Raw genomic sequence first — 27186 nt, 5'->3', positions numbered from 1 at the left:
TCCTCCATCCTACAAAAAAAAAAAATTCCCAAATTCAAAGAAGCTTGTGGAATGCAATCCCTCATCCTCAACTCACACTATGTGTAGCCAACATTTTCAGCTAACAATACCTTTCTCCAGCATATTTTTCAATGAAAGAAAAAAAATTACGAAGAATTTAGCCACAGATCAATGCACATACCTTTAGTAATGACAGCTAGAAATCATTTTTGACATGATTTGACATTATTTCAACTTAAAAGTAGAAACACAGACAGGATTTTGCTTCACTGGCTGTTCTTGTTGATGTACTTCCAAAAGAGACAATCACAAAAACCCTTCCATGAAGCTTCAGAGTAGAAATAAAAAAATTATTGACTAGCCTTCAAGACAAGATTGAAGACTTCAGTTTAATCTCCATATCTGCTTGTTGGCTTGAGAGATAAGACTGAAAACTCATGAGAAACATGGAAYGGAAAAATCATGTCATCCTTAAACRGTTCCATTAGAAAAGATGTCAYAAAAATATTTTAAGTCATGACCTCYATAATTGTAGATTCTGGACAAGATTCCACTCAAGTGAATGCCAAGTTGCTTTCTTTTTACTCAAATTACTGGAAAACAAAGCAATGAAAACATTTACATCAAAAGAAAGAAGACACTCTTTTCTCTTGCTGAAAACAATTAAATGTCTGCAAATCTGTTTAAAATAGCCACTATTTAATTATAAACTTCTTGAGTACATTCCATAAGTACTAGGTCAGAAACTCTCAGCCACTGCTAAGTCCTTGCTTTAGAGGCAGTAAGACTGCAAGGCCTCCAGTGCCCAAGGAAGTCAGCAAAGATTGCAGAATTGGGTACAAAGACCCCAACAATACAAGGAAAGGTACAGAGAAAGCAGATTAAGTAGATACCTGTCTACTTATAAGGCAGTTCCCACAATGGCATAATAGTGAGCACTTTGGATGCTGAAGGAAAGCAAACTCAAGGGTAGGTTCAAATCACCCAAGCTAAGCAACTGAGTATTTCTCACACTCCACACAAGGAAGACCGTCCTGCATGGCTGGACTGGATTGCTCTCATGAACTGTAGGCTAGAAGCAAGAATATATATTATCAAATTCCTATCTTGTCTCTATCRATGCATTCTGSCCCACAATGCCCAYCAGCATCTTTACACCACACACCCTRGAAGCACAAGGATGGAAGCATTCAGCAATGAGCTGCACAGGCCATAATATCTCACAAAAAAAGGTGTTTGAGAATTCCTATCACAGGAGCACATGGCTTTTAAACTAACAAGAATCACTTTCACCTAACAGTGACAGTAAAGGTCATCTTTTGTTGTATCTGATGGGCATAAAATTAGAAGAATTCACCTGGAGAATACAGTCAAAATGAAATATATCATCTCTCAGAATTAGAGTTTACTAGGGGATTACTTAAAGGCTTTAGTCTGAATAGGTATGAGCTTATRCAGCTTTGATGACTCTGAAACTCTACCGACTCAGCAGAAACGTTAAGTCGATCAAAGCATGCCTGGAAAAGATTAGGTGTGTAGGAAAATCAGTAATCAAGACTTGTAGGCCAGGTTCTTTCAGGCAACTGTGTTGCATAATAAGGCCTAGGGAAAAAAAATCATTTCACAGACTTTCAGTCAGGGAGAAGAGACTAAATATTTCAGCAGCTTTTAGTCCCTTTTTTTTTTAACTTCCATATCAAGGAATAAGCCCACGCACACACTGAAGAATTAACTGCTTGCATTCAAGCTTTCACAGTTACACCAAAGATGCTGCTTGAACCAGTGCTCCAGAATTTTGATTCCTGAAAGGATTCTAGTGCAAGTACAGTCTCAGGAACAACAAACAAAAATACTTATTAAATTTTATTATTCAGTATTTCATAGTCATGACTTTCCTTTTTTTTTTTTTTTTTTTTTAAACTGTGGATTCTCTTTAAGCAATTACTAATGTTTTGCTTGCTTTTCTCTCTCCTTGTCCACAGATCCTCACAAAACCTTACCAAGTCAAAACAAAGACAGTGATTTAACAGAAGATTACATGGACAGAGATTCAAGGACAAGTACAACTCAAATTATCTATCTCTCGACAGTTCACTTAGATCACCTCGAGATGAAAAACAGCCTTCAGGGACTATGAAACTAGAAAGTAACTTCTCTTCGAAGGATGCTTTTCATCTCTGTTTCAAACCATTCTCTTCTGAAATGAAGTTGTATCAAACAATTTAATTCAATGCATTCTAATATTACTACTTAGATAAGTGCAAGGGGGTTTTGCACTTTCTACAAGAAAACAGGAATTTTTTTTTTAAATCATGTTCCTTTATGAAAGATGAGAGTCTGGATGTGGGAAAGTCAAACATAGGTGTCAAAAGGCTCAATATTGTTTTTCCCAAGAACTATTTTCACAGCATTTTCCYACTTCTCAGGTAACCCTCTCAATTTCTGTTCTCCTCACAATGGGAATGCTTCAGAGGCAGTCCCACCATGCCATCTTAGCAGCCTTGAGGGCATTTACTGCCCTGAAGTGAACCTACTGCAAAAGTAAGGCTGGAGGGGATTATTGTGGAAGCAACTGAAGAAAACACAAGACACTCCATATCCAGAGCTCTGCTGATGCTAATTTTCTTACATCAACTCCTGCTCTTTTTCTAAAGACTTGGCAGTGCAGTTTATGCACAGGAAAACACTAAACACCCTTTCAGAAAGCTAAAGGTCCAACTTCCARTATTATGGACAAGCATAGAACTGGGTGAACTGGAAAAACTGAGGTATGTGGGGACAGAGAGGTTCATGCCTGCAGAGCTCAGTGGAGTATCACACTGACATTTTAGGCTCATAAAAACTTGCCACGTATTATAATTTTTTTAAAGCACAGATAACTCTTTCCAGACTCAAAGAAAACCACAGACTGAAATAAATCCACCTCAGCAGTGTCCTTCCACGCAGAAAACCAGAAAAATTACTTTCACTGTAGCACTGCATAGTATTATTTTTATCAAGCAAATCTATATTGAGATTGAAATCCATTAAAAAAAAAATAAAGGAGGGGAAGAAAACCAAAAAAAACAAGCTGATTCTGCACTGCTGTTAACATTAAGAATGTAGGTCTATATAGCTCTTGTCCATGCCCCACTTTTTTTGTGGTGCTGTCTTCAGGACCTGATTTCTCYGAGAAGACTTAGGACCACCTCTTTTCCTCCTCTCTTTTGACTGCAATATATTTTACAGAGTTACAGTGCTTGAGGTTGCAGAAGCTCACAAGCTGCTCATCCCAACTTGTCTCTCTGAGAAGTTTTAATTTTTGCTGCTTCATATCATAGTAAAACACCCTAAGGCACATGAAATAATACCCAAGGTAGCTTGTGCTCACCTGATGACAGTGTCCTGTTATGCTGTTGGCCCACTTCACGCATGCTTTGCTGTAATAGACTCAGGCATTCTCCAAGGCAGCTCAGGGTGGCAGCAGAGGTAGCTTTTAAAAGTAGCAAGTCCTGATCCAAAGCAGTAAGGGGTCCMGAACTTGGGAGAGCTTCAATGGCTTGTACAAGATTCTTCTGTTGTCCTTCAGCTTGGCTCATGACCTGTTAAGGTCCAAAAACATCTGCTGTCATAGAAAATATCATTAGGGAGTTGTTAAATTCTTATGGATTGAAATAGTGACTAAATGTGAAGAACTACCACAAATGGATGTTAATGTTCTGATCCAAACATACCATATACTCACCTACAAAAACGAAGGGCTTGAGACTACCAAAGGCCTGTAAAAATGTCAAGACTATGTTAGAGAAAAGAGTCTCTTAAATAGTAGGTTCACAGTAGGTTTAATAGTGACTGATACTTTCTGAAAGTCTTTGTAAGGAAAAGTATGAAAATTCTATTTCCTTCTCCATTATTAACTTAGGCTTAGATTTTCTTGCCTTTGCATGTGATCTGAGACACCCAAGGAAGTTACTCTGTCCCTCCTCCTTTTCTAAAGAATCTAATCACAGTTTAAGAGCAGGCATTATCCATTTCGCAAGCGTCACTAAGGAAATGTTTTTACAAAACGCAATCATTTTTAAGTTTACAGACATTAGCATAGGAAACAGCTTAGAGTACTTTTTTCATATSCAATATGAATACCAGCTGTCAGGCAGAAAGTTAACCTGTTTCTAGAYTTGGACCATCCAGATCAAAACAAAATGGGTGCTGGTATAGCAGGTAAAAACAGTATTTGAGCAGGCTGCTCTAAGTAAAATGGCATGCTTTCAAAATCCTAAAGCCAAAAGAAAAAGGAGATATTCAAAATCTCTCTCTCCATTTTCACAGCCTCTAGGAAATTATATATGCACATGACAAGTCTCTTACACTTACCTTGCAAGAAACTTATTACAAAAACKCACAGGTTTACACTTGAGGCATCCAAAGCTTTCAGAAAAATATCTCTGAAGACATCACAATAAACAAGGATTCAAGSTCCATTTGTCTACACTACTTTACTGTAGAAATGTATTATGAACTCCATGACTTTTTTATTATTGTTAKTATATTTTMAAGTATTGTGAGCTTCCTGTAGCCTTTCTACACTACTATAGATTTACTGATTCAAAAAATACATGTTGGGTGTGCTGAAAAGCTAGAAAGGAAACTGAACTCAGAGGTGCAAATAATCATTCTTGCAAAAAAAAGAGTAGAATTACACAAAAAGCTGCTGTTGCAGTTCATAAATTTAGCCAAATGCCTTCCCAAAGGTTAACATGACATTTTAATAATCAACATTTAAAACAGAGGCCAAAACATCGGTAAAAGCCACAGACGATTTTAATTCCCTTTGACGGAAAACAAGACCTGTCAGAAGGTGACAGAGACACCTCCAACACACAGCTTTAGGGATCAACAGAATCCCAGCACGGACACAGGGGCTGCTTCAAAGATAAAACAAAAACACCACAGACACACATTTATGCAAGCATTCCTCCTTCAGGGAAAGAGSACAAGGAGGCAAACTGAAGGAACAGCTAAGAGAAAAAAGATGACCATCTCCCTGGAAGACTGAACAATATAATTGTATGGAAAACTGCTTCTCTCCTTTGCCCATCCTGCATAAGAGTGTGAAATTGAAAACCTGCTGTTCTCATACTTCACTGTGACAGAAATGTTCTATTTTCATTTCCAAGTGAATAGTTTTCCTTATTTTTTTTTTTGAGACAGAAGCAGCTTACAATTCYAAGATCTGCTTCCATAGAAAATAAAACAAAAAAAATAAAACTTAGAAAACTTCAACCATTTCAATTTTCCCCTCCCCCTTAATRAAGGATAACTATAATCCTTTGCAGGTAAGACAGAAGCGTAAGATAAACTAATCAGGGAGCTTAGAAAACACTTGGAAAATTAACTGAATGTTTGCAGCTATSACCCAGTCCAAAACTTCATAAGCTTTTGTCAGCTGTATTCTTCCCAGATTAGGAGAAATTTAAATAAAATCAATTATTTATTCTACCTCTATCCAAAACAAGGTGCTGTTCTGTGTCTTACTGTTTTCTAGATGACCTAAGACAGCTTTAAAGCAGCCTGTTGATTCATCTTTTCCTTGCTACCTAGTTTCCTGTTGCAGTTGTGATACCAGCAGCTGTTCTATAGACCTGACACAGCAGAACACATCCAGAACAGCAACTTCTGCGTAGGATTCAAAGTATTAAAACTTGCTGAACATTTACTGCTCAAGTATCAATCAAAACCACACTGTTCAAGGTGCTCAATGCCTAGAACAAAGATGAAGACCCTCCTCTATTCTAGAGTGACAGACCAACTCTACAGCAAAAACAGTAAAGAAATTACATATATTACTGAAAAAAACTGAACTTTTTTTACATGAACCTCACCATTGATTCTTAAAGACCTTGACRAAAGATTTCAGAAGAGCTGAAGTGTGATTGTTATAAAGAGTAAATCAAAGAGGAGCTAACGCAAAAAAACCAAACTATACAAGATGAGACTCATTAAACACATCAGCCTTAACAGGACAGCCACTAAAGTCACATGGTTATGGCATCATCCTCTTGTCTTACTCGTGGGTCTCTTGTTTGCTTTCTCCCAGGAGAGGTGAGGCAAAATGCTTGACTTACTAGCGCWCCAAGCTAGTTTCAAAACCAGAATGAAAAGCTTTGATTTTGGGAGAGATAAATTGTAGTTTTCCTTTTCCAAAGTGAACTAACTTGCTTAATTTTGAATGAATTTGCTCTTACACAGGGTTATTTTAGCACCTCACAATTCCCCATCCTTCCTATTTGCAAATACAGACAGCTCGAATTAGTAGTTCTTTACTTTTAAGAACAAAGGCTATTTGCCTGTCTCCTCACCAAATTTGAACCCACTTCTCTTTCCATTCTTGTTTTGGGTTTGACACCTCCTCTTCACCTAYATTTTCTTCTCATAACACCACAAAGAAACTGCACATTCTCAGAAATGCACTTGAAACTTCAAAAATACAACTTTATGATAATGTACAACAGAAAAACTGAAAGAACCAYCAGAACTACATGTATTTAAAGGGACTATATGTGTGCAAATATCTAGCTTTAGTAGGRCTGCATTTACTTAATTACAACATGTTCAGTAAGAGGAAGCTGTCCTAGGAAGACACCAGCTCAAATGCATGGTTTGCTCTTTTCTCCATCTTCTGCCTGATGCAGGAGAACAAGCACATGACATTTGCTCCCTATTAACAGCTGCTTCTGAAGCATGAAGGAGGTTCAGACCTTTCAGCCTGCCAGAAATTCTCAGGTATTTGCTGTGTTCTTGTGATGGGTTGACTTTGGCTGGTCACCCAGTGCCCACCACTTCCCCTCCTTGGCTGAACAACAAAGGTTTGTGGGTCGAGATAAGGACAGGCAGGTCACCAATGAGCATCAGAGGTAAAAGAGACACAACTTAYGGAAATTAGTTTAATTAGTACTAGTTTGAGTAAGGGAATGAGAAAATAAACCCAAATCTTACTTTTCCCCAACTCCTCCCTTCTTCCCAGCCTCAACTTCATTCCCAATTTCACTACCTCCTTTCCCRGAGCAGCAGAGGGGGGCAGTTGGTGGGAGCTGCAGCCTGTTCATGRCACATTGTCTCTGCCACTCCATCCTCCTKKCTCTCTTYGCCTGATCCAGCATRGGATCCTCCCACGGSAMACAGYCCTGCACMAACTGCTCCAGAGCAGGTCCCTYGCAGGGTCASAAGTCCTGTCAGCAAACCTGCTTTAGCCYRAGCTTCCCACAGWGCCACAGCCTCCTTYGGKCATCCAYCTGCTCTGGCAGGGGATCCTCCACAGGCTCTGGGTGGATCTCTGCTCACCATGGAGCTCCACGGGCTGCAGAGGGACATCCTGCTTCACCATGGGCTGMACCACAGGGAAATCYTTCCTCCRGCACCTGGAGCACCASCTTCCCMTCCYTCATCACTRGCTGGGTGTCTGCAGTTGWTTCTCACTCATGTTCTCACTTCTCTCTTCTCTGGCAGCTGTTGAGCTGCAGATTTTTCCCCTTCTCAGATCTGTTATCCCACAGGCTCCACCACCATGCCCATGGGCTTGGGCTTGGCCAGCAGGTCCATCTTGGAGCCAGCTGGCCTTGGCTCTGTCAGACACRGGGAAACTTYTGGCAGCTTCTCACAGAAGCCACCTCTGTGGCCCTTCTCCTGCCAAAACCTTGCCATGCAAAGCCAATGCAATTCTCCTGAGTAACACTGTGTTCAAAGAAACCTGCCATGCAATGACCCTCTCACAAATGTCAGAATGCAACAGGAAACATCTGTGATGCTTTCCTCTGTAGCCATCCTGGATTTTAACATCCTGTGTGATTGCTTTCCCCATTTACCCCAGCCACAATAACTGCTAACTACTCCTTCACACGTGGAACTGCATCTTCCTGTTGTGAACACACAGCCAACCTCCATGTAAGAGACCAAATACTTATCTGACAAGAATCAAAACGAATGGTAAGTTGGTAGAAATGACTAATTCTCAGGGCTATCTCCACAGTATGTGGAAGATTAGCAAAAATAATAAAAACAAAAAAAGCCATGAGAGACACTAGGTTTGCAAAGAAATTTATTTCAGACATAATAAGATGAAAGAACATTCTTTCATGCGGTAAATAAGCTAAAACTAGTTATTAAAAATGCATTTAGGAAATATTAATGAAAAATTGAAGTGCTATTTTCCATGCTGAAAGAAAAAAATGCAGGAATTCAATATTTTGTTAAAACACTAGATGACACATTAATCTTTCCCATGCACAGAAACCATCTTACAAAACCTGAATGTCATTTTTGATTTAAGGCTTCAACTTGTTTCTAAAACTAGAAAGAGAAAGGGAGATATTCCAAATTAATTATAATAATAAATAATCTCTATTCAAGATTTCTCCTCCCCTCCTACAACAAAAATAAATAGAAAGTTCAAAGGAAGATAACTGAATTGCCACACCTGAATGTAAGAGCATATGATTGCTTTTGACGTGATTTTATTTTAAGTGCTTTTGTTATCCAGACTTCAGGACTAACAGGCACAAGTCTGTTTTCCCAGGCCAGACAGATATTACGATAATCAGAACATCTTTCTTTCTAGAATTATTGATCCTACAGGATTTCACCCAATTAACAGAGTGCATTGCAACAACCTAAAGCAAACACCAGCTTTATGCCATCCATAAAATTCAATCCGCAGGGGCACCTCCCAAGACAGTGACTTCAGGTTCCGCAAAGCAAAAGAAGAATGACATCAGCCATTTTACCTCAGAGGGCAATCAGACACTCTCCCTTTTTCACACAGGCCACATGGAGCTGGCCAAGAAAATAAGCAGTGTCATCAATCCTGTCTTTCCATACAATCATTTTAAAACTTCAGATCATTCCGCCCTTCTTTTAGAATATAAAACATGAGGGAGGTTYGTCAGACTGCACCAGACACAATCCAGTACGTGTATGAGCAATTTCAATTTTAGTTTAAATTTAGTTTAATTTTTTAGTATTTATCACATGTACTGAATCCTGTTACAGTCAGTATTAAGATATGCCTACCCTATAGTCAGTATTAAGATATGCATACAGAAAAATCCAAAACACAACAGAGAAAAAGGAAAATGTTCTTTTAGAGCTGAAAATCCATAGAAATTCTGTATCAACAAACTCCTCTGTGACATGCTAGAAATCATTCATGAAGGAGGCATTCTGCTCCATCAGTTAATAACTCTTTTTCTCTACTGTGGTAATCTCTGCACACCATCGCCAGCAGCATGTGGTCTGCCGACTTATCTCTAGGCAATTTCTCTGAAAGATTTAATGCWGTGATTTTTATTTTTAAATCCTTTYCATTACTGACTGAATGCAAGTTGAAAACAATTATTAAAAACATGGGAAAATAAACAACACAATAAAAAATACTYATATGAAAACCAGAGCATCTGTAAAAATAAACAGTTGTGTGGAAAAATCTTTAGACATTTAAATAGTAATAAAAATGCAACATGCATCACTTCCTTAAAACTCTAAGTCAAGCTGTCCTTGTGAGAAGTTTACTGCTTTTAAAGACTGGGAAATGGTTTGTTGCTCCATGCTTTTTAGGCAGAATTTGGTTGGTCGGTGCTTCATTTGGGATGGTTTTTTTTAATAAAGTGTAATAGGAAAACACAATCTCTCTCCCTCCCTCTCTCTCTCTGACATACACACACCCCTTTTGAAAATACTACTTTTTTTCTTTTTACAAAGTAGTATCAGAAAAAAAGTTTTCAGAAAATATTGGGAAAGGACAGGAGGTGAGACCAGCTTTTCCAACTACCATAGAATAAGTCACAAGTGCTATATGAGTCAGGACATTTCACCATTGCTGAACATGCATATTTSACAGAGGTTTGGATTTTCTTCTTTTATTTCATAGAGAACACCRTTTTTCTTAAAAGCAGAAGTGGAAGAAGGATAGAAAAGTCTACACAAAAATTAAAACCCTTCTAAGTCACTGTACACATGATATATTGTGCTGCTACATGAACCTAATACAAYCATCAATTCCGACCTTGAGCAAGGACTTCTCTTGCAATCTTGTCCTGTATTTCATCGACAACACAAACTGTCATATTGTAAAAATCAAAAGTTAAAACAGACAGCGAGTATATCTATACATAGAATATATGTGTACATGTCTAYGTGTATATGCATACACACACATCTACCAAGAATATTATCAATGTAAGACACTGATACCTGGAACTCTAATGTCTTTAAAGCAATCACACTAGTAACTAATTGGACACACTAGCTACCAATTCAGCTCATACTCACAAATCCCACACAATTTCCATTAAACTTGCCTACYTTCCACTATTTATTCTGAAAAGGGAAAAAGCATAAACACCCATGCAAAAAGGCTACTGTAAATTCTGTTAATCATCAGTTCAGAAAGTATACCTCGCCATTTAAGAAGTCTGACAAATGAAGGTAATTTGTACAAGTGCAGTAAAAGTGATTTTCTTTTCATAYTTAAAGCCCTGTTGTTTTGAGTCAAGTATAACCACTGCAGARAAAGTGAACTTTTGCCTTGACTTATCTACTGAAAAGCATTCTCAGACTATTCAARGTCACTTGCTATGTCCATCTTTCCACTTGACAAAAGAAATTTTCTTACAAGGATTTATAGACTTCTCTCTTTTCTTCAGTAAAGTCACATAACAGATCTTTTAGCTGTATTCTACTATAGCATGCAAGCTAGGAAGACAAAATTACAGCTTAATATTTAACTAACATGAAACAACTAAGAACAGAGATTGCTGCTGGAAGTACCTCAATAGCTCAACACAAATCTCTTATTCAGATGATTTTGCATTTCAACTCTAAACGGGTCTGGTGTAGAAAGATGTACAAGACCAGATGACCACCAGTAATGTATCTGTACACTTTGCTTGCAGTAACACCTGATTTCTGGACCAAAACGAACCTTCTTGAACTGTGAACAGRAAAGAATTCTACCCACAAAACTTTAGTTTGGATTAATACCCACAATAGCCTCTGTGAGCATTACTATGCTACCRACAATAAATATTTTAAGAAGGATCCTAGAACATCAAGTGAGATACTCTGAAAGCATCTTGGAAAGATGGAAGCAGATAATGACATCCCTATCAGCTGTCCTTTCTTGATTACTGCTTCCTTCCCATTACCGGGAATACACACAAAATTCTCCATTATCATCACCCCAGGGTAGCAGCCAGCTTGACCTCAATTATTTTAACGAGCAAAYAATGAACATTAAAATTAAAATTTCTTGTTATGTAATAGTTATTAAGGCTTAGACACATGCATCCTATCAACGAAGCTTCAAAGGAGCAAGTTAATTTTCATTTGGCATGTAATTTGCAGACAGACACAAAAAGTGACAGAACAAACAGAACTATACCTCTGACAATCAGGATAGAAGCTTATCACCAGGGCACATTTCTTTTCAGTCMTTGGCTCTGATTTCAAAATTCAATTTTTTCCCTCGAAGGAGAATGAAAACAAGCTCCCTCCACCCCCATAAATTATTTTGTTGTTTTTTYCCTAACCAGGAATCCACATAATCTCTGTTACGGGAAAAAAAAWGAAAAAAATCAGTTGCTACATATCTTCATTGTCTCAGCTAACAAAACATTATTTCCTTTGGGGTTTTGTTTTGGCTTTTTGTACTCAGCCTTCTCACCACGTGCTGCACAGGGTGGTTCCTTATGARGAAAACCTTACAGAACAAAGATTAAATGTCATCAGGACCAAGTCTAAAAGCCAAACCTAAGACAGCCTGAAAATCAGGGAGTGGAGGAGGCAGGCTGGCTCACTTATTTCCTGTTCTTAGCYGCTCTTACCAATCTGCTGCTGTCCCACTGGTTGCCATCAGCACCTCCTGGGGCCATGAGCTCAGCACAGGTCTACTCTCTAAAGAGCAGCTCTTATTTACCTACTTCTGTCAGGAACATTTTCAACTGTCTAGTTAATTTCTTCATATACTAAACATGTAACTATGCTCCATTCTTTGCACATTCGATTCCTACTTTGTATCTTGGACATTTGCTGCATATTCTTACAACATACTAAAATTCTGTTTTGTGAAGACAACATTCATTAATCATTTGATGAATTACAGGCTTCTCACTCGCCTACTATCCAGTAGCTTCTTAATCAAGCAAGCTCCCTTGCTATCAGCTGCAYAGCTACCATAGTAAGACTCTGCATTTTGTAGGTCTCCATACTATTGCCATAAAGGTACCAGATTTGGAGGRGAGAGGAAAAGGCAGACCCAGGTCTTTTTTGTTGAATGGTCTGGAAACCTTAAATATTCCTTGCAGCAACAGAGGAGGAAAATTAATCCACCTTCCCAAGAAATTCTGGTTGCAGCTCAGGTATAKGAAAGGAAGCTCCTCCCTTCTTTCCTTTAAAATAGGCAGAAACTCAGCACGAAAATGAACTGACCTAACTTAACTACTTGTTTTACAAAAGCACCTCTCTGCTCAGAAGAACGAAAGGTGGGATATATTTAACAGATTTATCTGCAGATACCAAAGAGTATATGATATCTGTAATTGTGAGTGCCCCCTGGGACTTCATGAAGACACTTCATTGGATGCAAAACACTCCCAAGGACAACCTAAGCATTCTGAGTTTCTTAAGGAGTCCACTTCTCTAGGTTGGGGAAACAGAAAGACCCCAGAGAGAGTTTCACAGCCCTTGCAACACATACCGTGAGTCAAGAGGGTCAAAGCAGTTCTGGCAACACCCCTGAGAAAGCCTCCAGAACACTCAGCAAAACAGCTCACCTACTTCTGGCCAAAGCTGTTCAGATGCTTCCCTTTGCTACCTCCTTACCACACTTCCTTATGACAACAATTCCACATTTAAGGTTAAATGCATTCTTTCTGTATTCATTCTGTCTTCCTCACCTGAGAAATGAGCTACCGAATGACAGAAAGGTAACTGGGGGCAGAGGTGARGAAAAGACCTTGTGTCCATGCAGACAGATTAGGACAAAAAGTTCAAATCTTGCCAGACAACATTTAAGCAGGCAATCTTGGATTTTCTAAACTAGAGGATGTTTTAGTCTTAAATGATACTCTGATATATATTCAGCTTTCCTCAAATGGCTTAATATCATATAGCTGGGGAAGAAAACTATAGGGGAGGGAATCTTTTCCTGACATCCTCCCAAAATCTTTTCATTATCCTGGGAACAGCTTCTTGCTGCTTAAATCTGAAGGAGAACACTTTTCCCTCACAAAAAAACATAAACAAGTTTTTCTCCCTGTGCAAGAGGAAGATTTACAAACAAACCAAAGTACTAAAACACTGGATGAAAATAAAATTCCTCTGACAATATCAGCTGTCTAAGAGTGTTTCATGGAGCTACTCCACAAGTCTTTAGGTAAGAAATTAAATCTCTTTAGAAAGAGCTGGTTGCCATAATAAATACACAAGTGATTCAGACAAATTGTATCAATGAGCAATGCTTTTTCCCACAAATCAGAGTGAGCAGGCTATTTTTCTACAAAATGACCAGTATCAACCTAGCACTGGTCACTTTGCCCCTGCAGGGAGGTGTATTGGAGTCAGGGCCTGTTGCAGGAGTCACAGCATGTTTTCTCTTTTGCCTTCGGATTTAGAGCTCCCTGTGAATACTTCAACTTATATAGGTAACACATGGCATTTTGTGCAAAAGCAACTAGTAAGTATGGGTTCCCTCACTGTGACCCCTTTTCTTGTGTATTTTCTATTAACCCAATCCTAGCAATAGCCACCTATTGAGACTTAGCAYTTGCTATCAAAGACAACTCAAGGGRAGCAGAGTGTYGGGATCYTGARGAAAAATCACACAGAASAGAAAAAGCAGCTCCCAAGGTTGTTTCCAAGTTGCTTTTCAGTGATCCAGAACCAAAAAATCAGAGAAGCAAAAGGAGGAGTTCACAAAATCAAGTAAATCTTGGATGGCAACTGGCTGCCATCTAGCCAARCAGGAAGCACACTGTTCTATTTTAAACCACAGAATGCAGCACTGAGAGCAGTTTATAAAAAGCACTTGGTGGGAAATCATTCTTATGCAATTTTACTATAAAAATTGCCTTGCAAAGCCATTATTTTTAGTCATTAAATGTTACTCATAAGAAGATGTTTTTCTGTGGGCTCTTTTGAGTAGCAGTTTTTCTTACACTTCAGAAGGATCACTTAGCTGAAGTTAACAGCTATAGACCTGAGCTGGAAAGCATGTTTTGATTATCAGGAATTCAAGCTCATTTGTGAATTTCAAGCATTCCAAAGAGCTCCTAAAACGTTGCTGCTAGCCATTAAGTCAACATCAGCAACCACAGGAAAATTCTATCAGTTACTGCAATATAGGACTCAATTGATAAAAGGTGGGGGTTTGGACTTCAAATGAAATTTGTCTTCAGAAGAGAAAAGGCCATGTTGAGCACAAATTATACATTTCAACTTGAATAACTCCAAGGATGTGGAGCTTTCTCTAAGAACATTTGTTGCTGGAAAAAGTAACTGAATCTTTTAACATTTTTATTATTATTATTCTATTCCACCTGGGAATATATAAACACACACGCTGCCACTCAGAGAAGTCCAATATCCCATACAGTATACAAATGTCTGATGGACAGTTCCAGTGCTTCTTCCTTCCAGTGCTTCTTCCCTTTCCCAAGACTGCTTACAGTTCTTTCACCCCTCCTCAAAATTCGCCACATAATTTGTAGTGTCCAAGCATAGAATTAAATTTTGTTTCTGTCATTTAAAAAACTCTCAGGTGTGGGTAGTTTTACTTTAATATCTACTTTATAGTAGATATTACTTTCTCATCCTACAGTCAATTCACCTTAACCTTCCTGAGAAGTCAGTGAATTGCCACTATCAAGGCTATCTAATCTTGCCATTCCTGAGTCTTCTATACCTCTGTAGCYTGTGACAAAGCATTCCAAATCCCTCCCTTTGACCTCTCCCCATGTACAAAAGCTGACTGTCAGCTGGTTTAAGTTGGCATCATAAACTTTACAGCACTGAAGTGATTCAATATACACTAYCATAATTTTGAGGACCCAATGTGATACACTGTAAAATGGCTGAAGCACTTTTATATAGCAATTTTTCCATCTGTTTTGCAGCCTAGACCTATTAATAAAACTGCAATTGGATAACCGGGGTACTTGGAGGAAAACTATGCAGTTATCCCAGAATATGGCAGAGACCACCAGAAAAACAGGCTAAGAAGTGTGTGCAATATATGACTATGCTTCCTAGAAAGTGGCAAAGGGAAGAGACAAATACATGGACCACAACAAAAATTAAAAATAATTCATCAGTGGTAGGTGTACGTCTAGCACCTATAATACAATGCTGCTTTAAAGTTTATGTCACACTTGGGCAGATGTAATTTAGGTTTGCTTGTTGGATGAGATGCTGCTAGCCATCATCCTTAGCCATGTTRCTGTCAGAAATCAGAATTGCAACAAGAAGCAGGTAAGGAGCTGCTGAAAAGCACCTATGCTGCACAGTTTCCAAAGCATTCARCACCTTCAAGACAAGCATTACAATRMGAACATGCAGYAAAAGCYRTTACAGACCAGGTCTTTGTTAAATAACTGAGAGTTACAATACTTACAACTCACATCTGTGTAAACTCATAATGTTTCCTGTGTTTCTTAAGAGTAGCATGCAGTACTTTAGGTATTACACAAGGAGCTGAAGATTATAGTAAGCCCTCAATAAAAGTGTATAATAATGTAAACTTAATGGTATGCTTAAAATATATGAGCCATTTCTATGGTTACTTTCTCCTTGAGGGCATTTATGTAAGTACTTTCTGTACTTAATATTTGAAACTTGGCTAGCCACCTAATATTACATTGTCATCTATTACCACTGAGAGCATTCAAAAATATCTTCAACTTAATTTAATAAAAATAGCATGTAAGTGTGGGTTAACAAAATGGCCCATGCATCTTGGAAGCAGCAATTTGCATTACAGAGTTGCAGAAGGTGCCCCTTCTCACCATTGTTCAGGGTTTGCTGTGAAAATCACTGCTGCACCAGCCAGCCACCCAGAAACGTGCACTGAAAACAAGACCATGAGATGGGATACCCTAAACTGAGAAAAGATTTACTGAAGTATGTTTTCCTTAAAGCTTCATTTTCAAACTGAGAACTCTGATTTTAAAATAAAGCAGTACTTTCGTTATAATTGTGAAAGAAAACAGCCCTCTAGTTTTCAAAAAACAGATATGCTATGCTGTTTTATATATGCACATAAAACAAAACMGTTGAATTTTGTACATAAAGCCGAATTAAGTAACAGTTTTGAAGGCACACAGAAACTGGAGACTAAATTCCCTTCAAATGTGACTTCTCTCAAGATCCCCTGGGAACCTGCCATTTACTTGAAACGTAATTAAATGTTTTAATAACTGTAAAGAATAATCTTGGCTTCCCTGCAATTGCTTAAGAAAATGAATGCTGCAGCAGTSTCTGAATGTAGTTATACATACTGTATTATCCCTAATTTATAAATTGCCATTTATTAAATGATGGAAAATTATCATCTTTGCACACGCTTAATTACTGCTAAACTACAGGCTGAAAAAAATCATTAAAAGAAGCCATGTTTGTATTACACATATTTTTCAGGTTTGAAGGGGGGGCTAATAGGGGGAAATATCAGAAATAACGAGCCAGGTTCATTCTTGACATTACCCGTATGGACAAACAGCGTAATTTCAGTAGAACATTTGCTCTACCATTCCCATAGCAACCTTAATTCTCCCTGCCTGGGTATCTGGAACCCTGGATGACTCAACCTTCGCATGAATACAAAATCAAATGCACAGAACAAAGTGTGGTTTAGGAAGATGCTACTTATATGCACGCTTAGTGACCACAAACATATTGCAAACACAAGGTAAAGGTTCAGAGGTCACAGAAGTATCCAGCTTATGTTTATRTAATGGTAACAACTGTTTTACAGTATTAGAATAATTTCCATCTCCTCATCCCCAAAATAAGATAGTTAGTATTAGTTACTGAATATTTTTTATAAGCACATGCACATTTAGTACTTGGGAAAGTACTAGACTGACACTGTCAGAGATGTAATCATCCCATTTACTCCCCCAGGAGACACTATTGATCATAGCCTTACTAACTTGAGGTAGAATAAACAGATACAGGAGATKAACATCTATAGATAAGTCAAACACCCTCCAAAGCAAGTGCCACAGGAGGCACCAAATAACTGCATCWGTTCTATGTGCACTCAGTTCTGGTTTTCTCTCTAAGGAGATGAAGGGCAGGCAATCACACAAACATTGCTGTACAGCCAGAAGACCATTTCTGTGTGCTCACACCWGTATTTTCATACTTCACAAATATCACATGTTTCTAGAACAGGGGCCAACATCAGTTCAGAAGTGCAGAGGTAACACCTGCAGCTGTCCTTTCAGACTTCATGTTAGGATTGAAACTGGTTTATACTGGTACAGGTTTAATGCCTCCAAACAAATCATAATGGCTCCTGTTAAAACCCAGCTGGAAACAGCTCTTTCGGTATCAGCCAGCTCAGCTGCAACTAAGCTGTTAAATGTACCTCTAACACAAATTTGTATTACAACACTCCTCAATTCAAAATATGTATTTAAGCACAGTTAAACAGCAGTAGCTGTAGCATAACTCAGAGTGCCATRTTCTGTGCCAAATAAATATCAACGACTGAATCAAGGCTTACAGCCTCATTCACTTTCTATTGACTTCAATGGACATAAAACTGACAGAAAGGTTTTCTGCCATCTTTYSTTTTGCTTCACTTTTMTTCAAGCCAAGAAGTAGCCACTGCTTTCTGARAAGCAGCTGGTTTTGGTTTGAGCTTTCTCCAAGCACTTTCATATTACCTGTTTTAGAGAGACATTTATCCCTGTTTTTCACACCCAGATAATTAAAGTGACAGTGAGTTTACAGACAAATGGAAGTGTAATACATACAATACATATGAAGTATAGATGCAGTGTTATGAGGATGTAACCCCTTAAGTAATATAACTCATTCTCTGACTAGCATCCATCTATAGTTAAAGACTACTTATCCTGTATATGATACAATGATGAGAGATGAAAGATGAAAGATGACCAACAGGATGAGCCTTTACTAATTTATTATGTATAGTGGGGGGTTGGAAGAAGATATTTTAAATACAAATCAGGAAGAAATGGAGAGCTCTAACTAACAAACAAAGGCCACTCCTCTGTGTTCTTTCCCYTCCTTTTCCAAAACTGCCACTCACTGTACTACCATATTATTTCCTCAAATTAACAGAAAACAGGACACTTGGATTTCAGAATTAAAACAGTAGAAATACTTTCTTCAGTGTCTATGAAAGATGAAATGCCTTGGCCAAGCCAACTGAGAAATCTGTCTACACTAGTTTTGAAATGCAGCAAGACTATAGTTAAAAGAATCAACCACAAATTGCCACGAAGAAAAACATCACAAAGCTACCTTTTATACTAAAACATGTCTAGAAAGAAAAATGCACATGATTCTAGGTAACTAGTTTTATATCCAAGTAGCAAAGGCACAGCAACACAGACTTGAGCAGTGCTATTGTACCTGCAGTCCATGGTTATCAGCTCTCCCCCAAGAAAGCACCCACATTGCTTGGCCAGAAAGACAGAAGATAGCACTGTTTAGCAGCCCAGCCCATCCTACCTCTGTACCTTAGGTGAACCATTTTCATCTCCTAMAAGCAAATATTTGATTTATTACTCATGCAGACCTAAAGGTCATCTTTGTTGCAAAGCTAGCTCTCATCTTCCTGCACTCCAAAATCAAGGTGAGAACTGCCAGTGAAAGCAATGATCTAATACATAGTACTTCTCCCCACTTATGCAAACTATTTTACATGAAATTGGATACACTTTTAAAATTAGACACATACTTTCAAAAAACAATTATTAACAGGATTTTTAAATGGTCTTCATGCTTAGGCAGTGTGAAGTATGCACAATGCCCTGTTTGAGGAGCTGAATTCATCTTTTTTCACGTGCTCATATTGCACAAACTCACAGAACCTCAACACTATGCCAAACATGTAGAGCTACAGCATTCTTTTTGCTGGGGCTTACTTCAGACCTTATCCATCAACCTTTCTGTGTGCATCCTTTCAGAGTAACAAAAGGAGGACAAAAAAATTTAAATAAAAACCAAAACATTTTCAAAGCTGCCATGTAAAATTTGGCATAGAACAAAATCATCAGGATTTCCCCCAGTCCCAGCATAAACAGACTACAAACATTAAGATACAGCTTAGTGTGCAGCTTCACATAAAGTTCACACATGTGAAAGTCCTGCAAATTTGAATGTTTCTCCAGGTGGYTTACATACTGCATTTCCTTTTTCACCTACAATGCTGCCTGGGCAGTGTTACAATTCTGTAACAGAATAAACATTTCTCCACAGACAACAAAATCCTTTTTTGCTAACAGGAGCTAGCCACAGTTCCTAACTTGGCTATTCAAATACTGAAGACACTCACTGCTCACTTGAAAAAATCCTCAAAATTGTTTTAGAATCATCCCTTTCTCCTAGTAACCATGTAAAAGGGGACAATTGCAGCCTTGCAAAATTGCTGGTAAACCTCACTCCATGAAGACCTAAGCTCAAGTCCTAGATTTCCTGATACTGTAARGGAGGAAGCAAAGAGCTATCACTTTAGCTGCATAATTCCTGGAGGAATCAAATGGTAACTGTGTTTGTATATGGAAAAGGACATGCAAGAAGCAGCAGGACTGTCATCTTACCAAAAAGCAGCTGCCTCCAAGTTCTGGAACTGCCCACTGGCACATAAAAGAGATGTCACACTGGKAGAGGCCCTGTGAAACCTGGATCTCACTATACCAAATGTTCAGAAATCCATGCTGATGACTAGTCAGRGCATCAAAAGTTGTAACAAATACCATATTGCAAAGGGGTCAGAAAATCCTTCATTGACYTTTTTTTTATTGTGGGAAGACATATTTTTCTGGACTTCTTTTAGATTAATTTCTCTAAATGTCTGTAAATAACTAACATAAGTTACTATAAAATCTTCATGCACTTGGTTCTTTCACAATGATCGTAAAACTGGCAGAAGTTGTACAAGAGTCAGACACTCTCAGCTAAAATAATCATTCTGAGATGAAGTGTGACACCATTATTTAGTTCAGYGACAGCTAAAATTTAATATGAAGTGTGATGTGGCCACTAGGCTTAACATTCCAGTCGATTTTAACCACCTACAGTAAAGAAATCCGAAATATTAACTCTTATCATAAATTTCTAAGAGGATAATAATATGCATAGTTTTAAAAACAGAATTAAATTTCAAGACCACAGAGACTTAGGTGACCATAAAATCACTTACTAAAAAATTAGCTCAAAGTACCCCTTTAATGCTAAGTTATGGTCCAAATAAAGAAGTAGGATCTCTAATAATTCTGCATAAAGTACAACACACTGCACATAATTTCTCACAAGGTAATGTACAGTTAATTTTAGTTTTGATGTAACATTCCATAAACCAATGTGGACTGCACTATTAACACCAAGTTAATACAAGGAAAAATCTGATTTAAGAGAACAATATTAAAGAGCATAAAAAATTACATTATGATGAAAAGTAATGCTCCTGAGCTCCTTTTGAATTCAACACTATGCAAAAGTAGGTCAAGTGCTAAAACMTAAATTTTTTATAGCAGTCAAAAGCTCCATACCTCTGCTCAATTTTAACTTCACAAAATTTGGAAAAAAGGTGAAATTCAAGTTTCACAACAGAAACATTTATTACATGTGTCATTTTGCACACCTACACAGTTGTATTCACTATATTTATACAATTTTCTGTGTCATTTTAGTGCTAAGTAGACTATTTTGCGACAATTAGTTGTACACAAAAATTCTCTATTCTGTTAGAAATAAAATTAAATCAGCCAGAACAAACCACAGAAGAAAAYAGTGTGTTGTTTATTCTTACAATGAAAGGAAAAGAGGGGAAAAAGAACAATCTTGCATTATATAAAATATAGGAGTATATTTTGTCCTATTTGCAATACAGAGATACACCTAACTTTTTTCCAAATAATATGGCCAAATCAAGCAAGTTCAAAATTGAGTAGCACTTTCAAGTTCAAAACTTTTCTCAGGAACRTTGTCCAATCTAGCAAAGTTCCAAGTGAAGGATGTCCCTTTTTGCAAATGTTTTTCAAAGATCTCATCTATAATAYGGTAGCATAACCCTACCATAGCAATGTGAAATTTAAAATACACATGCTTCCTCTCATTTTCCAGAAGCAGATCAACKTTTTCTTGACTCAACTACTGTATTTGATATGGTGTAAAATTAGCYAAGGCAGTGCTATTTATAGAACAATTTTAAAAAGCTTATTTGCTTGTCAAAGCTTCAATGACATCATTCAATCAAGGGAACACTAACATTGATCTGTAATCCTTTTGCAGTCTCCTCCCTTCACACAAATTGTACCAAGCAACTTGCAAATAAAAAGGAAATACTTGAGCATTGAGGAAGAGATTAACTCTCTCTCTCACTGTAATTTTAGCATCTATTTTTCCTTATTTCAGATTTTAAAAAAGGACTAAAACAGATTTAAGTGCAAGTTGCAAAGGGCTCTCGACACACCTCTCTACTGATAAATTTAACAAAGGAGKGTGGATCTAACAGTCATCAATTAACTCATACTGGGAACAAGAAAATTCTCTGAAAACACAGGTATCATATACCCAAGTSTGTTGCATTCACTCTGGAAAAAGGAGGAGAAGAAGTGCACAGAGCATGCTGTTGCAATGAAATCTGCTTCCTTAACCTGAAAAAAATAGACTTATCCTTTCAGAACGTGGAAACAACATCAGTCAAGCAGCCACTTTTTACATGAGACTGRGAAAGAGGGCAGAAGGTCCAATTTCTCCACTGTCAAGCTCTTCTTTAAGAAGCACCACACACACACACAAAAATATCCAATACATAAAAAGATWAACTTCACACATCTCCTTATAAAATTTTCTTATGCATTGTTCATCTTAGTATCATTCTCCCTCCCTGAGAAGCACTCATGTSTTTCAACCTTTACTGTATCTTCAATGTCTAAGGAATTTTTTAAATTATTATTGCAGCCCTCTAAAAGGAATTGGTGCTGCAACTGAGGCCACACTCATATCAATCAGAACATATTAATTACCTTCCATCATTATAGACTAAAGTCCTGTAATAACTACCTTTTTTGGAATGACATCACATTGTAATACACTGCAAACAAGTGAGTCAGCAATGCACTGGCCTTTTCTGGAGGGATGATACCTGACCTCTTACTCATCCTTTTACTATAGGTTAGTATTTATTTCTTCCAAGTGTAGTTCTTTGTAACCAATGACTTTTTCCCTTCCCARCTTATTATGATCAGCACATACACTAATATTCTTTTTTAAATTGCTTTCAGCTTTACTCAGCTTCATTTGACAAAATTGCAACAGCTCCCACTGTTGATTTTATTAATAGGCTTAAGGTGCACTCTGGAATCAACCTATGAGAGCAAATACATTTAGTATGCTAGAAACAACTTGGGGGAGACGATTAATAGACAAAGACAGGATATTCTTATAAAAAAACAAACAGATGTGTGTTTTCTATAATGTAAAGAAAATGTGGGTGACATTCAGGCAGTGAGCTCTTCATTTTTAATGTTAACTAGAATAAAAACAAGCATTCTTCATCAGGATATGCAATTTAAGCCTTCATTGTGATCACACACAAAGAATTTATTCAAATTCTTAACATGAAAAACAAACAAAAAAAATAATAAGGGATGAAAGACGAAAGCGTGTTCCATGAAAATCTGCCATACTATTTAAGCTTAAAACTCTGTACTATTTTTGTTGTCTGGAAAACAGACTTAAATCAGTATGAGTTGAGTTTCTTAAACACTGGTACAAACAGGCTCTAAAAGAAACATGCTTTCTTCTTTGGTTTTCATGCCTTTGATACGACAAACCATTTTTCCATGACAAGGAGAGCAATATGAASTTGACACAAAGACTACAGCACTATAGCAACAAACTGCTGAGTGTGGGGAGCTATGCCTTCCTTCACACACATTCATCAGACTTACTCAAGCAGTTTTTTTCCAGCTATATTTAAATGCTTCAGGGCCCACTTTTCAATCTGAAAGATTTTGCTGCATGCAGCTTCAAAGAGATGCTCCTCCAGTATGGCAASACCACTGCAAAGTCTGGGAGCTGTAGCCAATCTACTTCATTTTTTAAGCATGTGTGCACAAAAATTTTGACATCAGCATAAAAAATCTATATACACCTGACCTGAAACTAAACCAGAACCAAAGCCCACCTCTTGCTCAGCAAGGGGATCAAAACCAAGCAGCCACAAAATAGAAAACAAACAGAATCGTTAACCTGTCARACTGAACTGCTTATTCTAAAGCAAAATAAGCACTTCCAAGTTATAGCAAAACAGCAGATGTTCCTCTCTTACCTCTTTGACTTCATGGAGTTGACCAGATCGCTGGCTCTTCGCTCTTCGAGCAGCTGCAGGTGATTTGTGATGTGTGATGGTTACAACAGTTGGCCCACTTTGATTCATGTGTTTCTGGCCACTCGGAGATGCAGAATTAACTGTCCCAGGTGGCAGCAGAGATGAACTTCTACTTCGTGAGGATGAGATACTCTAAAACAAGCAACAGGATTGTGCTATTAACAACCTTGACACAAGTAATAATTTAAAATTCAGGCTGGAATCTGGAAGTGTAACCAATTTATTCCTTCTGAACCATCTGAATTGCTCAGCAGAGATGTTTTGAAACATCAGAGCTATGCCTTTGTTTCTTGGCTCGCCTGAAATTGGCCTTTGCAAAAATCTTGACAATTCTTATATAATAGCATGCTGCTTAGTTCTTACAATCCTACTTTTCAGGAACACTTAGGAAGGATTTTGCAGACRAAGTAACAACAATGCCAACACAAATATTTTTTATTAAACCATTGACCTACAATTCATCAAACTGGTGTGAACAGCAATGAAGGAAAAAATTGTAACACTTTCATTCGACGAACTTCTGAAACAGTGCAGTATTGTTTTCAACATCAGAGGAGGTGTAATTTTGGCAAGGCAAATCCACACACCAATCAAACATTCAYATTTAAAACAAAACATGGCTTAAAGAAATCTATGCTTTAGAGCAAGCTTGGCATAAACCCAGCGTACAAAAAAGGCCAGAAAGAAATCTCCAACAGTATCTGTACTATGAATACTTTTAATATACAACAAATAAGTCAGGACATTAAAGAACTTCTTTTTTTATCTCTCTGTCTGTCAGTGTTGCTATCTCAGCTTGTTCTCTGCAGACCTCAAACACAATTATCCTGGAGGTCTATAGGACACCAATTCTCAGTCAAGCTCAGATGGGCACCAGAGCTCCATGGGACATGGAAGTGCAATATTAAATAGCTTTACCCTTCTATTTGAACTGTTGATTGTATCTGTAAGGTTAAAAGCAAAACAGAGTAACTTGTATCCCATGAAACACAAGCCAGTTCAGAGAGTAACATTTGAGACAGTAAATACACGGCCCCATGGGTAAAACCTTTTCAACCCTTCTTACAAACCCTGCACAAATAACAATGGCAACCCACAACGTTGATAAAACAGTCACCATCAACAAGAGGTGGTTCTCCTGAGCCTGCTGGTGAGTGCACAAAAGTATTCCTCGGGTACAGTCTCTCTCCTGATACCTTACACATCACTTTTTGCAATTCTGTGGCAATTGCATTAAAATACTTGAAATCAATTTGGACAGGTTCCAGCTAGCACGGGAATTAAAGTCAGACCTCATGTTACCACCACACTGACTGCAAAGGACAAGGCAGATTATCTGGCACTGCCAAGGAGGAAGAGTGAAAACAAGTTACACAAATCCCTCTGTCACTGCCACACAAAACTAGACTTTAGACTTTTTGAAAGTTTAAAAAATGGATTATCACATTGCCAGTGTCTAAAGAGCTGCTAATCTCATAGAAATAATTATTATTCCATTGGTCTGGACTTAACATTTAGAAATGCTTCCAAGAATGATGGTCTGACTGTTTTTGAAACGAATATATTCTTTGCCGCCATGGCCAATAAGATTACAATAATAAGCATCTGTTCAAAAATTATCCACCCTGGCTGATAAATCACAATTGCATTAAAACAGGATTTGACTCTAAGGCAAAAGAGCAGCATGAAGTATAATTTGTCAGAAGGGCACAGAAGGTTGCCAAGTTTATAATTCATATTCAATTTGAAAGAGCATGGCTTAGACATAACTACAATTAAAGTAAAAGCCAGAGGAAAAGGTATTTGGGARAAAGGAAACTAGATTTCCTTTTTTAAACACATGTTCCACAGAAAAAGAGTAATCCCAGTATATAAAAGCAGAATGTACTTCACTGATGTTTGTTTTTCAAACTCAACAGCATCAGAATACTTCTAAATTAAATTTAGGATGTAGAGGAAAAACAAGATAATTTTTTTTAATCACAAAATCAACTTATCTTTTTTTTTTAATCACAAAATCAACTTATCTTTGTGGGGTTTTTTGTTTTAAAATGAAATCTTTTGAGAATAATTGATATTTTAGTATCATATTATCACAATAATAAAAATACACAGCTTCAACTTTCATATACCTAAACAGATCCCTAAAATTTAGACCAACAGCAACAATGTAAAACAGTGAGTTTGCACATTAGGTAAARTTTTATTATGTTTTGATTTTCTTGAGAGAGAGCTATAGATCTGCACATAACAAAAGTAACACAAAACATAGATGAAAAAATCCATGCACTGGCTCTGTTTAAACACAGAATCAAGAAGGTATTCTAGCAATGGGTCACCTTTCAGCAAAAATAATTTCTTTTAACCTGCACACTTTAAGAAGTATGTTCATAAATTGAAATGTATGTACATTCTAAAGTTAGAACCATCATTTAAATTATTTGGCAATACAATGCTATTTTTCCTCAGCACAAGGTTTCCAATTGCAGTGAACCAYCTGCAGCTGACCCATGATCACAACAGACAACCTCTGACTGCAGCTCCTGCTCTACACTTTCTCCCATGTCAACTAACAYGATATGCCTTTTCACCAAACTATTTATGCTTGAGTTATACATTTGACAGTGAACTATTCCTACAAAAGCTGCTAGCCAGATGCCATGTCTTTTTAACTGCTTCTGTAAGYAATGAACACATTTCCAAGAAACAGATATGTCCATCATCTGGGTCTCTTAATCCAGATTATCTTTTTTTTTTTCCCTGCAACACTTGCACTTTATCATATCAGAACTCACTGGGCTACATCACCTACATTCCTAAACTGTGACCAGAGACAGAACAGTCTGTGGGACCACAGTGCATTAAAGTTGGCTTTTCCTAAGTTTTGCCAAAGTATGTGGCAGCTCATGCCAACTCCTGGTCAGGAGGTCATTCAGGGCATGGAGTTTGAAGATCAGGGAAGAAGGAGAGAAAAATCAGAGAAAAACATCCCACATCTAGTTTCAGTAGTGGGTGGTGCTCAAGAAGGCTCTCCTGCTATAGGAACACCAGGTAAACTGAAATCTCCACATACACAAGCACACAGCCGGGCAAGGGCTGCCCATAATCCACTGCCCAGGGTACCTGACCCTCAGCTCTGCTGTGTGCAAGGCAAGGGGAGCTGTGTGATCACCAGGGAGAGATCACCTCTGGCAGTGAGTCTCCAAGAGTCCTCTGCTTCCCCTCACAGCACAACATAGTTACCAACCTTACACAGCTCATCCAGTCAGGGAGATAGGCAACCTGGAATTCACACATACACAGTCTGTGCCAAGTATCAGAGCCAAATACRTTGGTTTGTGATCAACTCCTACAGGTCTATAAGCAACTTCTCCTCACCTCTGTGTTCTCTGTCCCTTCATACCCTTTGTCCATCTATAATGACCCWATGTTTCCAAACAGAAAATTCCACAGCCTGCAACAAAAATCCTCYGGCACCTACATTAGGGATTATTCTTTCAAGGGCATCTGTAACACACAAACCTTAAATGAGCTCAGCAYCAGGACCTCTGGCTACCCATAAAGCT

The 27186-nt window shown here is 37.8% G+C and overlaps 1 protein-coding gene across 2 annotated transcripts in view; it reads right to left on the bottom strand.

The window, feature by feature from the left end:
* OSBPL10 (oxysterol binding protein like 10) overlaps positions 1 to 27186 on the bottom strand; it is a 134823-nt gene that overhangs the window by 45161 nt on the left and 62476 nt on the right. For both annotated transcript variants that reach the window (XM_057380011.1, XM_057380010.1), the window contains exons 4-5: positions 23561 to 23752; positions 3371 to 3581 (exon numbers count right to left, since the gene is read on the bottom strand). In XM_057380011.1, the coding sequence (XP_057235994.1) occupies positions 3371 to 3581; positions 23561 to 23752 (403 nt within the window). The remainder of the gene's footprint in view (positions 1 to 3370; positions 3582 to 23560; positions 23753 to 27186) is intronic.

This window comes from Malurus melanocephalus, unplaced genomic scaffold (genome assembly GCF_030028575.1).
Source record: "Malurus melanocephalus ecotype Western Australia unplaced genomic scaffold, MMel_1.1 scaffold_432, whole genome shotgun sequence".
Lineage (NCBI taxonomy): Eukaryota > Metazoa > Chordata > Aves > Passeriformes > Maluridae > Malurus > Malurus melanocephalus.
Note: the sequence above shows the minus strand (reverse complement) of the source record. Positions and strands in the feature narration are given on the sequence as shown.